At 40.1% G+C, this 14657-nt stretch overlaps 1 protein-coding gene across 4 annotated transcripts in view; it reads right to left on the reverse strand.

The window, feature by feature from the left end:
* Positions 1 to 14657, reverse strand: part of LOC124137455 (arf-GAP with Rho-GAP domain, ANK repeat and PH domain-containing protein 2-like) — a 126541-nt gene that overhangs the window by 80301 nt on the left and 31583 nt on the right. For 3 of the 4 annotated variants that reach the window (XM_046503747.2, XM_046503746.2, XM_046503745.2), the window contains exon 4: positions 1383 to 1531. In XM_046503747.2, the coding sequence (XP_046359703.2) occupies positions 1383 to 1531 (149 nt within the window). Of the gene's footprint in view, positions 1 to 1382; positions 1532 to 5563; positions 6906 to 14657 lie in introns of those variants that run through there. The other variant, XM_046503749.2, reaches the window with a different exon arrangement.

Raw genomic sequence — 14657 nt, forward strand, 5'->3', positions numbered from 1 at the left:
AAGCATGAGGTAGTGGGGACCTATACTACCCCTAGAGTCTAAACAGGGAGACAAGCGTGAGGTACTGAGGACCTATTCTACCCCTAGAGTCTAAACAGGGAGACAAGCATGAGGTATTGGGGACCTATTCTACCTGGTGAAATCCCACATGAAGGTAAGAACTGGTCCTTCAACCCAAACATAAATTCCCAATGTTCCAGTTATCCACAGGATCAGTAGAAAGTACCAAATTATGCCCGAGTAACTACCAGGTTTAAACATCCTCTCAGACAAAGTCATCAGAATTTCTTAGGGTGTTACTTCCCCAACCAGAAACATTCCATGTACCAACGAACATGAGATATCTCACCATTCTGCTGCGTACATCCATACTGAGACGTCAACAGCCCCACTGCTGCTACACCAGTCACAAGGCTATGGTGTAAGGTATTTCCTGACTCATACAGTCAGCAGGAAACGGTGATGGACCCTTATTCACTTATTAGCAAAACAATGCCACCACAAGTTCATCATCAGATATACCATCGCAAACTAACATACTAAGTTCATACTAGAGTGGGATTTTGAGTTATGTTTCAAGTTAAAATTAACAGTGTCAACTTGCCCATTTTACAGTAAGGCTCCATTTGTTGAAGAGTGAAAAAAAGGGGAAGAATGACACTCTGAAGACTATTTAACCTATAATACAGGCTGTAAGCATTGGGTGTGGGGGATGATGGAAGCATGGGTACTGGTGGGGGACGAAGGGAGCGGGATGGAGGTGGGGGGGTGGTGGATCATGGGAGGGGGTGGGGTTGGTTGTGAGGGTGAGATGCCTGATTATCATCAACTAACACACATTTTACCCAGTGACTTTGCACACTGCAAAAAGAGATTCTTCTTCATGTTCAAACCTGATATTTGAAACATCCTCTTATCATTCAGCTGTTTCTGGAAATTGAATCACATAGCAGCAGCTGTCATGATTCTAAGGCCAAAGACAAATAATTATACGTTAAGTTGGAGTGAGTTGTGTTTAACGCCGCTTTGAACAGTATTCCAGTTATATCACGGCATGTCAGCTTAATGTGGGAGGAAAGCCCGAAGTGATGCAGGTCTCACGACGTTTACAACTTCGGTGAAACCCACGAGCATGGGTATGGTGCTGACAAACCTAGAATCATAATCGGGGCGAACCGGGATTCGAAACCACAATCATAGGTTACTGGCGTACCCAAGGGACGCAACTCTGCACAGCGAATCGCGGCGCCTTAGACGACTGGGCCACCCGTGCCCCCACGTTAAGTTACACGTTAAGTTTGTTCAGGCATACCAGCACTAACAGACTAAAAAACTAAAGCCAAAAGTTCACAGGACCTCAGACCAAACAAAGGTTAACTTACTGATGACTGTCCAGAGATGATAGGTACTGATGCCATGCTAGAAGTTCCTGACTGCATGGACAATCCGGAACTGTCGGATGTCCGGGTTCGACCGAGCGTGTCTGTACTGAACGGTTCATCGGAACTGTCACTGCTGTCCAAGCTTTGCTCTGTAATCAACAAAATCATCAATGACACTAAGGTTTATGTCAATGTAATAACAACAGAGAGTTGTAGATACACATGACTCTACTCTACATCATCTACAACCCTGGGACTCTCACATCTGGCCTCAGACCACAGTTATCCCCCTAAGTTTTACCATGAACTGGAAGGATAATAGGAGAATATATTGCCCTGTTCAAATGGGCTGTTCAGCTTGTGCCAATTTTTTTGGAGTGACTTGTGATAGCTTGTATGTTGCCAATTTTGTTAGCCACAATCTGTGAAGGTATTGATTCCAGCTTCCCATGACTTGACCCCAAGTTGAAAGCCACTCTGTGTGTTTCGGCTTGAAACTTCCGGTGAGCACTGTTTACAGGGGACCTATTCAGACATGGAATCCCCACAGGGAGACAAGCAAAGGCACTGGGGACCTTTTCTTCCCTGGAATTCCCGCAGGGAGGGAAGCAAGCATGGGTACAGGGGGCTTATTCAGACCTGGAAACCCCACAGGGAGACAAGCATGGGTATTGGGGACCTATTTTGACCTGGAATCCCCACAGGGAGACAAGCATGGGTATTGAGGACCTATTTTGACCTGGAATCCCCACAGGGAGACAAGCATGGGTATTGAGGACCTATTTTGACCAGGAATCCCCACAGGGAGACAAGCATGGGTATTGGGGACCTATTTTGACCTGGAATCCCCACAGGGAGACAAGCATGGGTATTGAGGACCTATTTTGACCTGGAATCCCCACAGGGAGACCAGCTTGGGTATTGGGGACCTATTCACATCTCGGGAGAAGCATCAGGTACTGGGGACCTATTCAGACCTAGAATCCTCACAGGGAGACAAGCATGGGTACAGGGGGCTTATTCAGACCAGGAATCCCCACAGGGAGACAAGCATGAGTATTGGGGACCTATTCACATCTCGGGAGAAGCATCAGGTACATGGGACCTATTCAGACCTGGAATCCCCACAGGGAGACAAGCATGGGTATTGGGGACCTATTAAGACCAGGTATCCCCACAGGGAGACAAGCATGGGTATTGGGGACCTATTCAGACCAGGAATCCCCACAGGGAGACAAGCATGGGCACTGGGGGCCTACAGGGAGGCAAGCATAGGTACTGGGGACCTATTCAGACCAGGAATCTCCACAGGGAGACAAGCATGGGGTACTTGGGACCTTTTCTTCCCTGGAATTCCCACAGGGAGGGAAGCATAGGTACTTGGGACCTGTTCAGACCTGGAATCCTCATGTTTATCAACATTTAAATTGATTACACTTTGGGTAAACAAAATATCTTCTGAATGATGTTATGTAGGCTTAAAAACAAATACCATAATCCATCCAACTTTTGAAAAGCATTTACTCCACCTTTAGTAACATAAGAGTATGTGACCAAGTGCATACTCCCAGCACTAGTAAATTATCTTGTGTGTTACAGACAGTCATGTCGGCTCTGTCTCGCCTGTTACTTGTTAAGATATACAACAATGAGATCGTGCTACGCAGCTTATATTTCCATCACAGTAGGTCAACACACAGCCAGACCTGTACCTACCAACAAGGAAGTCAACCAAGAGGTGAGATAAGCAACTGAATGTATGTGAGCATATACCATATTCACCATATTAAATGCCCTACTCCAACTTCGGCACCACTCCGTAAGTAGTCTTTATGAGCACCCCTTACTTAGATAAAAAATGTACACCAATTTCCACAAAATAGACACCATTCTTTCTGTTTATACTTCCACAAACGCAAAACATACTGAAGTCCATTCTTAAATACCTAACTCATATGGTAATATGCTTTCAATAAAATTACAAAACTAATTGTTGATTCACAAAATGCACCTCTTCTTCTCCAAAATGATTTATCCATGCTTGCACAGTACTACCATTTAATATGATATAGGCGTGCAGACAACATCTTTTGAGGGCACGCAAGAAACCTATGATCATGTGTTTGAATCCTGGTTCACCCTGATTATGTTTCTAGTTTTGTCTGCACCATACCCATGCTAATGGTTTCACATTATGTCTGAGACCTGCACCACTTCGGGCTTTCCTCCCACAGTAACTGTGAGTTAGTGAGTGAGTAAGCCGCTTTTAGCAATATTCCAGTAATATCTTGGCGGGGCACACCACAAATGGGCTTCACACATTGTACCCATGTCGGGAATCGAACCCGGAGCTTCGGCGTGACAAGTGAACACTTTAACCACTAGGCTACCCGACCACACCACCCCACCCACAGCCAGCCCCCAGTAACTGTGATATAACTGGAAAACTGTTCAAAACAGCATAACATCTCACTCACTCACTCACTCACAGGGGTGATTCTAAAATTGGTATGGAGTGGTGATATAATGTGTGACTTCCCCATGTCAGTTTTACATTGTATGGCTTTAACAGTGCTGATTGCAGCCAAACTCAACCTTCGCTCACTGCAGCACCCAACTGTTCTTTCATGACCTAAAACATTCCAAAATTTCACATCTGTCTCCTTTAAAAAAAATGTGTACAGTTAACATCAACCTTGTTTCAAAGTTGGAAATCACTCAAATATTGGGACACCTATATTGCACTTTCCGGGCTGATGCTCTATTCAAGCCTGGGTATGCATGGTGGAGACACACTGAGAATCAAATCTGAATTCGAACATGTTACCATTGGATCTATGTAGCTCAATTAATTGTTTGTTTCTTGTTTTGTTTTTCTTAAACGCTGCACACAGCAATATTCCCGCTATACGACTGCAGTCTGTAAATTATCAAGTGTGGAACAGACAATCCAGTGATTGACATCATGAGTATCAATGCAAGCAATCAGGACAGATGACAGGCACTAAACCAAGCCTGGCCACCTGATCCATTCAGTCACCCCTTACAAACTATATTCTTACCTGGAATCCCCACAGGCGTAGAGCTTCAAGAGTACTCGAGTACTTGGGCTCGAGCCAAGTTTAGTGGGACTCAAGTCCAGTGTGAAAGAGAGATAACTCTAATTTTGTCGACTTTCAACAACTTAATAGAAACCTGTCTTTATGTTACTTTCTTTTTTACGAGTAATCAATTAAATCAAATAAAATTATCAAAAGCTTTTCTTTTAGTTCTTATTCGAAACAATACACTTATTTACAATCATTTCATAAGGATATTTCCTGGTTTTAAAAAGTACTTTATTCCTTGTTTAAAGAGATGTTTTACGAAACTATTAAACTGTCACAAGCAGTAGACCTATTCATTCTAAATTAGCATTGTAACGTTAATGATTATTAATTCAATATTTTCATAAGATATTTATAAATGGACATCAGTTTATTGAATATTAACATTGTGTTACTGTATCTCATTCTTATTATCTCTTCAAATGTCAGGAAAACATCTTATAGAAGTCAACTATAAATTTACAAGCCAAATAATCTTTCAATGTTTTGTTTTCAATGAAGAAAAAGGTAAATACTGACTTGTGAATTTGTGATCACATTGAAAATGTTACTTTTAACTTATCTATATTTTGTCATTTATTGACCATTTCCTTCGGCGCTGGCATCAAATGATCTTATATCACATATAAGGTATACCTGAGCAGCCAACCCGCCCAAATCCAGCTAATCACCAATCAAAACATACAACATGAGAGCATGTTGACCCGTTGAAGACCTAGACAGGTGACTGAGGTTGCTATGCTTGGTTCGTTGGTTTGTTGTTTAACGCCACACTCAGCAATATTCCAGCTATATGACGTCAGTCTGTAAATAATCGAGTCTGGACCAGACAATCCAGGGATTAATATCATGAGCATCGATCCACGCAATTGGGATGTGATGATAAGCATCCACCAAGTCAGTGAGCCCGACCACCCGATCCCGTTAGTCGCCTCTTACGACAAGCATAGTCGCCTTTTACAGCAAGCATGGGTTGCTGAAGACCTATTCTACGCCGGATCTTCATGGGTTGTGGTTGCTATGCAAACACAAGCAAAATGCAGTCCCCTGACACGAGCCATCACACATACCAACCTGCAACCACGATGATAGTGTTGGGGTGGTCATCAACATAAATACCGAAAGTATAGGAGAGGTCATCATCGCTCTCAGGATCTGTCTCCATCTTTTTGAAGCTTGAAAATCAGGGAAGTTTTCACATTATGAAACCAATCTTCAGCAAATTTATTTGCCCTCTTGCCATTACAGGCTATCAAGCAATGAACATCCGTGTTCTCAAGTGTGTCCCATCAGGACTTGATTGATAACTGAATGCTGTTTGCATATCATATCACGAATCAGGTGTACTTTCGTCCAATGTTTTTCATATCACAAACATTCAAATGCCATTACAAAAACAGATTACCTTTCACAAAAATTACAGTGTCCATATCATAGGTTATAAAAATGATTTTTCACTTAAACAGTGAAGGTAAACAATAAACTCTCAACAGTGTTGTCGTGTTGTTCACAGGAAAGTGGTAACAAAAACCCTTTAGTTGTAACCATGACACTGATCCGATGCTGAACTGTTCATTGTGGCCTGTATGGTGACCGTCTGCCTGCTCTGTTTTTATAAACACGAAAAGTCACACACTGTATCAATTCCAAATGGAATATGTTGCAGTCCTGTTTTCACTGATGGCTACTATTTTAAAGTACCACATCACAATACTGACTGTGTGGTGCACTGTTGCACCAACCTATAAAAGCATCTTCTATTGCATGCCTCAGCAGAACATACTGGTCACACTGCATGTTGCTGCCATGGTGTCCCATGGATTAGACTTGACAGAAGGTGGTGTCCTTGGCTTCCACAGGCACGGGAAATATCCACCTCCACACAGTATGTATACACATAGAAGAATAACTGCTGCTCCTAATCCTCCTCCCAATCACAAATACAAGTATCGTTGCTAGAAAGTCTGTCTTAAATCTGGATCATCGGTTTGACTGGCCTTGAAGACCTATTCCTTATCCAGTCCACCAGCACAAAGACAAGTTACCATGGTTACTGCTGACCAAACTAGTTCCTTTGAAAAATCTTTCCTCACAGCCATGTAATATACTCTAACAGTTTCACAACAAAATCGCTACACACAACATTCAGATAAGCTACAACACTTTTGAGCCACAATCGAAGCTGTCAAATCAATTCTTGACTAGCGATCCTTCCCGAGATAACAGCGACCTCCAATGTACACTTTCAACAAGTCCTCAACTTTGTCCTACAAACAGATTTTAAATTTAACCAACTGTTCACAATAGTCCTGGGATCCTTTCCACAACACAGTTTCACTGCACTAAATCCCATCAAGTTTATCTTCCTGTTAGTTTATAAATACCTGCGCCAGGCATCTCAATGATAATATGATCCCTTCATTGTTAACCACGACTCGTGTTACACAGGCTATATATATTATGTCAGAGGCCATCAGGGCCTGCCTATCAAACAAGCACCTGCTGGTGCCGTGATAAAGTCCAGCTAACATATACTACCACTGCATACCTACACCATGCATACCTTTCATATCAGTTACAGTAATAATGTCTCGGTAGGACTGGTATGAGCCAGTCCGGTTACCCTTGATGATCTGCTGAAACCTGACAAGGATGAACTTCCCAAATGTATCACTTGCGATGAACTGTTCACTGCAAAGCATACTTTACAAAACTACATAGAATTTGCACAGATTCGTACTATAAAAATGAATGAGTTGGGTTTGACACTGCTTTTAACAGTATTCCAGTTATATCACGGCATGTCAGCTTAATGTGGGAGGAAAGCCCGAAGTGATGCAGGTTTCAGACGTTTACCACTTTGGTCAAACCCATGAGCACGGGTATGGTGCTGACAAACCTAGAAACAATTTTTTTTTTCATGAGTCTGAAATATGTAAAATAAAATCAGTAAATTATGATCATGTGTTGAAACAACATGATTTATTGCAGTTCAATGTGGTTGTCTGGATCTGTTTTACTTTTGAGTATAAGGTTTGTTTATTACACCTGTGATATTTACCCTACTATTTACTGTATATGTTTCTGATAAATGTATAATATGCTCCTGTCACTACATGGCAGAGATATTGTCAGAGTGACTTTAAATTTTAACTCACTCACTCGTCCTTGGAACTATTATAGAAAAAAACGTTTGATAGATTCAGTGACATAACCACTCGATCTCAAACTTGTGTATGGTTTAATAAGGTCTCTCTTTTGTCAATTATCAAAGAACCTGGGTGATTATTACAGCGACTACAGTATATTTATTGCAGCTCTGAAAGATAATTTAAAGAAACTTCTGTTGTACAGACACATTAAACATTGTTTAATGCATATCAAATCCTTGATCCTTAAATCAGATAATGCAGGGGCTACACCATGACGTAGCAACATTATTTCATAAATCTTGAGGTATACACCATGATACACTATAACTGGGTTTCAGTGTTGGCAGAAACTCAGTTTCCAACTTCCTTCTCTAGCAGTATGAACTGAGACCATGTATGGATGATAAAACCAGTGATATATAGTTCCTGATGTCATGTATATCCTGCTTGGGGACACTCAATATACAGGGCCACCAACACAGCTTATCAAGTCACCAGTACCAGGTAGACAAATGCAGCCCCTGCACAAACCTCAAACCATGCATGCAGCATAAGTTCTACAGTGAGGCAATGGAGTAGATACCTACACAGTTCTATATCAGGTATATGTTTGTGAACACACAGAAAGGATTGAACACCATTCACAATAAATAGCATACCATGATAACCTGATTGAGCTGCAGTCAGGAATATAATTAAGTCATACTATGCCAGCAATATACAAGTCATACCACACCAGCAATATGCAAGTCATACTACACCAACAAGATACAAGTCATACCATGCCAGCAATATACAAGTCATACCATGCCAGCAATATACAAGTCATACCATGTCAGCAATATACAAGTCATACCACACCAGCAATATACAAGTCATACTACGCCAACAATATACAAGTCATACCACACCCGCAATATACAAGTCATACCATGCCAGCAATATACAAGTTGCTTCATGCCTGCAATATACAAGTCATACCATGCCAGCAATATACAAGTCATACCATGCCAGCAATATACAAGTCATACCATGCCAGCAATATACAAGTCATACCATGTCAGCAATATACAAGTCATACCATGTCAGCAATATACAAGTCATACCATTCCAGCAATATACAAGTCGTACCATTCAAGCAAAATATACAAGTCTTACCATGCCAGCAACATACAAGTCATACCATGCCAGCAATATACAAGTCATACCAGGCCATTTTTTCTTATTTATTTCTTCTTATTTGCATCCCTGCACCTTCACCCTCCCCTCACTGTCTATATTTGGTCAGCAATTGTGACACTGTGGCACTGCTGTGAATCAGTAATATCTGCCATGTGTCAGGTATCACATGGACAACTTAGTGACCTCTGACCCACGTGACCTCCACAGGAAAGGGAGAGGAAGATGGCTGACTCACCACTCCATGTCCTGCAGATGATGACAGGAATATTTCTGTATGAATGAAGAACTCATGGAGTCACATGCAACAAACAAACAAAATACAAGCACTAGGATGTCCTCCTCTCGAGTTTCATTTTACATCCCAGCCTGTGGATAAATCAGGAACATCAGTTCTCAGTTGACTGAAGCAGGCACTTTGTGGTTCAGGGCCTGAAAACTTTGTATGATATTTTGCTTGGTGTCATATTTTTTTCACAGACCCAAAATTGAATACCGTGGCGCTCCACCTACGTGACATATTCCACAGAATCATGACTCATATCATTCCAGAATAACATCATGTCTGTAGTATAGATGCTTCAGCACATGTTCAAGCAGAGTGTTGAAGAGAGAAGTTTAAACACGCATAGTAATTCCAGGCACTGAATATTGGACAACATCCGGAAACTAGTAACACAAAATGTATCTCTAATTGTATCACCATCTCGTGCTCAGCATATAGGTTTAGTGATAACCAAGGTAACCACATGTTAAGCAATGTCAGGAACATGAACACTTCCATCCCCCATCAAGTGTGTCGAAACAGAACAAAAGTGAAAACTTGCGATAAATTTAATGTTTTCCTCTACCAGGCCTACTGATCTCAGGGTTACACTGGCTGGGTTTCTGAAAAAGACTTGCATCTTTGAGTTTTATCAAATTAGTTAAACATATTCCACATGTTAGAAGTATTCTAAGTCAGTCTTTTTTATACAAGTGAGTCAGTGAGTATGATTTTTGTGCATTTAACAATATTTCAGCAATATCATGGCGGGGGACACTAGAAATGGGTTTCACGCATTGTACCCATGAGGGGAGTCAAACCCGTGTCTCTGGCATGACAAGCGAAAGCTTTAACCACTAGGCCACCCCAACACCCCTGAATACAAGTAGTCACGAGTAAGACAAACATTTGTGTAAACAATCAGAGCTGTAATAATACAACAGAAACAGAAATTTAAAAAAACAAATCAGGTGAAACAATCTGAAAAAAAGCAATGACTCACCAAAATCTTGGAATGCTAACATGTTAAACGACCAATCAAGTTCCTTAATCTAAGAAAACTTCTGTCTGCAATCCCATATCAAGCATAACATTATTACATACAGAACCATCACACGCATTGGAATCCATTGTCCTAAATAGCACTAAAGATTAATCCAATCTGGTACAAGCTTCTTTTTTCAAAGAACTAACTTCACAATGACGTACACATAGTCACTATTGCCATGTCAACTGATGAAGTCCACCTATCCTGCTGTGACAAACACACATGCTGATGGTGGTCAGCAAGACATCTCTCACTTTGTATCATCACACTCATCATGACCACCTTACAGTCTTGTCAGTCATAAACTCAATCAGCAGGTATTCCCAGATCCAACTGGCTGATAATTCATCTCACTCTCGGCCTCAGCTCTTATGGCCATATGGTTTCAGAAAGGGATATTTTAACAATGTCAGCATTTTTACAAGATTTCTTCTTCTTCACAATGATGAGGTATTGAAAGAATCTTAATCTCCTTTATACATGTTTGAGAGACATATATTCCTCGTGTACATCATGTTCATTCTATTCATCACTTTCATCATGCTCATCATGTTGATGATGTACATCTGTGTTCATGATCATCTGTTCTTGTTCATTGTGTTCACAAGTCATCATATTCATCATGTTCATTGTGTTCATAAGTTCATCGTATTCATCACATTGAATGTGTTCATCACTTTCATCGCATTCATCATGTTGATTGTGTTCATAAGTCCATCATATTCATCATGTTGATTGTGTTCATAAGTTCATCGTATTCATCACGTTGAATGTGTTCATCACTTTTATCGCATTCATCATGTTGACTGCATTCATAAGTTCATAGTATCCATCATGTTGAATGTGTTCATCACTTTCATCGTATTCATCATGTTCATTATGTTCATCACTTTCATCATATTTATCAAGTTCATCATGTTCACATAGATCCAGTCTACATGATCAGTGATGATTCTGCAGCAGTGTCTCTTGTAACATCATGGCTGAAGTGGTTACCCATCAAATGGCTACAAACCTTGACATGCCTACAGGTAAGTTAAATATCATTCAACTACATGTTTCAACCTAAAGGTCTCAGAGAACATACTTAGAAAATGACTGTGACCTTTTTCTTCTCAAAGGACCTAGTACGACATTCAAAGACCTCTCTTGGCCCAAACAGTTGTTGTCCATTTATTTGGATGCCTTGAAAGAGTCATATCTTTGCTCCTCGACATCCAGTGTCTCTTGCCAATTTCCTGCCTAGGTCTAAGCATAGCCTGCACATCAAGGTGTCCTTTTCATAACCCTAATGTTAAAAGTTGCAAATTTACTTGGTCCCAAGATTCAAATACTACAGGAGCAATCCTCAAGGACCCCAGGAACAAACAGAAAAAACTTTTCATTTGCATTATTTTATTTTTAATAGGTCACATATTTTTAAACTCCTTTACACTAGCAGCATCCAGGCTGTCAGTGTTCGATGTCACGCAATAAACCAAATCACCAACTTGTCACCGGGCATGACCACCCAATCCATTAACTCGCTTGTCAAAACATGCATAGATTCTAGATAAACCTCTAGTGACTCCATCCTATTGTTTTTGGGTGCCTTCATTTATTGATAAACTTAGAAGGAAGTCAATATCCTAGAGACCCTGGGCATTCTGTTAAAACCCGGGCTTTCCATCAGAGAACCCGGATTTCCCAGTGTCTCCCTTTAATGTTCATCAACATTTTGAAGAATCTCTCATGACAGTAGAGTTACATCACCAACAATTTATAAACATCATATATCTTGTTTACACACTGTCTTCCCACTGAGCAACCTGGGCAGGTGATGATAAGGTGTTCAATCTTACACTGACTGACTTCAGTTGTCTACATGCTGCACATGGTCTTTCCCTCACCTGCTATCTTCGATTGACGCAACTATGCTATTGTTTCACTATTTGGTATTCTTTCTGGTATCACTTGCATTTAGATGGTTAAGTTAGTTAAAACACACATCCTTGGTTTTAGTTGAAAATGTAGAACCTCGAGTTCAGGAAACCTCTCTCAAGATTTTACATTTTCACCCAAAACCTTGGTGTCATGTTTTAACCTACACATACCAAAATGACATCTGGTATGCATACAAGTTTCATCAAGAAATATTAAATGGTTTTTGAGTTATACTTCGCTCCAAACTCCTGAACAGTAAAAGTCACCAATTAAGAACCTTTTCATCCAACAATAATGAACGGACAATGAGTCCTGCTCCAGAAATGAATCCAACCCTCACCTGAATACAGTCAAGTCCTGTTAATCCGAAATGGTTGGTTGCATATGATCATGTCGGATTTACAAGTACTGATGAATAAACCAGTGTAAGTATCATAAATGTTTGTGATCGACAATTGGACAACTACACGACAAATGATCCATGTATGTTTTAATAAAATAATTAGAAAGGATATATATATGCATATTGTTAAGTTATAGTGTCAGCAGAAAAGGTTAACACAGGGTATTCTGAATGACAGTTAAGAGCTGTATGACTGATTCAAAATACTTTTCAAAAGCGTAATCTGGAATGGAAGTTGCCAGTTTGAAACTAGAGAACCTTAAGATAGCTGCTTTCTCATTGGTTAATGTTGACTTCCTGTTAGTCATACCATTGGTCAGTCAAAGTTTGCAAAAGGTCGTTCTGATGTGACCTGTAATGGGATGTCGTCAGATCTTTGTATGGCCAATTTTAATGAGATTGAGGTTTTCTTAATTAATCTAAACATGTGGTTAATCCTGTTTGGTTTATTTGAAGGATTAATTGTTTATTATTGTACAAGTTTATCTCTGCAGCAATTGCAATATCCAGCCACTTGGCTTGCATAAATACATGGGGCTGGGTACTCACTGGCAGATGTCCACAGAGTAAGTTGATCATTTTCGGATTAACAAAACTGATCAATGAGTGGTTTCAGCAATCTGTTGCAAATTAGGTGTGTCGGAATCGGAGAGCAGGACTGTCGGATTAACTGGTCTAAATAGCACTGATTTAATCGGTTTCCATCAATAGTTTTGGAAAAGCTGACTGTCGGATTTACAGGACTTGACTGTATGTTGCCAATGTGCTGCCTTGGAAACAAAAGCATATACCCATAGAATTGTTTTTCAGAAACCATAATAGCAAAAGGCACAGATACAGTGTGTACCATGTCTTGTAAATGTAGCCCAGGTTGTTCACAAAAATTAAGTCCAAATATCATATCCATGGAAACAGAAGAAAAAAATACAAACACATAGCAAACAATAATAGCTTAATTACCATTTTTGTCAAATGTTTGTACTAAGTTTCAGAAACATTGCCCTAATCATGCTGATAGTTTTTTTAATTCATCTGCGGAAATAATACCTTTACCGAACTCAATTTCAGTGACAAAGTCCAAACTCATTGTCATATCCAAGGAAACCATGGCATAAAGAAAAAAAAATATTGAGGAAACAATACAGCAAAATGCACAACTACATTTTTTTGGTGATTATAAAAAACAAATTTAGTAAATGAAGCCCTCATCATGCGCATAGTTTTCGAGTTCTGCTCCAGAAACAATTTTGGGACACACTGACAGACACACAGACAGCTCGGATCCCATTTGAGTATGCTCGCCCCCAACTCCATCGTGGCAGGGAACAATAAAGGGAGATCATAAAGGGGTGTGAAATCATGTGCAGCCTTGTGTTTGTGGATAAGTAGTCTTGACAAAGATGAAGTTTACTGTGAACAAAGGGAGATAACTCCTCAAACTCTGTCAGTGTGTAATTTGTTCTGATGTTTTAAGCTCATATAAATGAATTGCAAGTGTTTCCGTTGCATTTGATTGGCTGACAATGGAATGGGCAGTGTTTGTGTTGCATTATTATCAAGAATTAATTATTAATTTCGTATTGTTGCGTACATTTATCTGTAGTGATGATTCTGTGAGAGAGCCTATATATAGATATATATATAAGAAGGGACTTCAGAATGTTTTGTTATATGAAGGTGTAAAGAGGTGCAGGCTTTACACATTTACAAAATTGAAAAAACCTACCAGCACAGGTATGGTGCTGACACACACAGAGACATAATCAGGGCGAATCTATGTTTCCAAACCGACAAAAATTCTGCACAGCGAATTGCGGCACCATAGATGGCAGCCCCCCCTAACCAGGGGTCCGGAAACGGTCAAATGCGCCGGACATGTCCGTTTGGGAATCTCAAATGTCCGATTTAAAATATTGCTTACCGGACATTTAAATTTATCTGTCCGGACATTTAAAAAACAAACAACGCTACCTTCGGGGTCCAAATAATTGATGAGCGTTATCGTATCCCTTCAACGTATAAACAGTCATAACAAACTTGGTCAATAAAAGTATTTAATTTGATATAAAACATCACTAAACATGATGATTTTACCATTTAAAATGTATTTCCTGCTCTCAAAGGCATTGTTTCATATGCAGAGATTAAGATTACCGTGTGTATTTTCTCGTAAACTAAGCCGGAAATAGCAATCAGCT

This window comes from Haliotis rufescens, unplaced genomic scaffold, assembly GCF_023055435.1.
Source record: "Haliotis rufescens isolate VD_foot unplaced genomic scaffold, xgHalRufe1.0.p SCAF_7, whole genome shotgun sequence".
Taxonomy (NCBI): domain Eukaryota; kingdom Metazoa; phylum Mollusca; class Gastropoda; order Lepetellida; family Haliotidae; genus Haliotis; species Haliotis rufescens.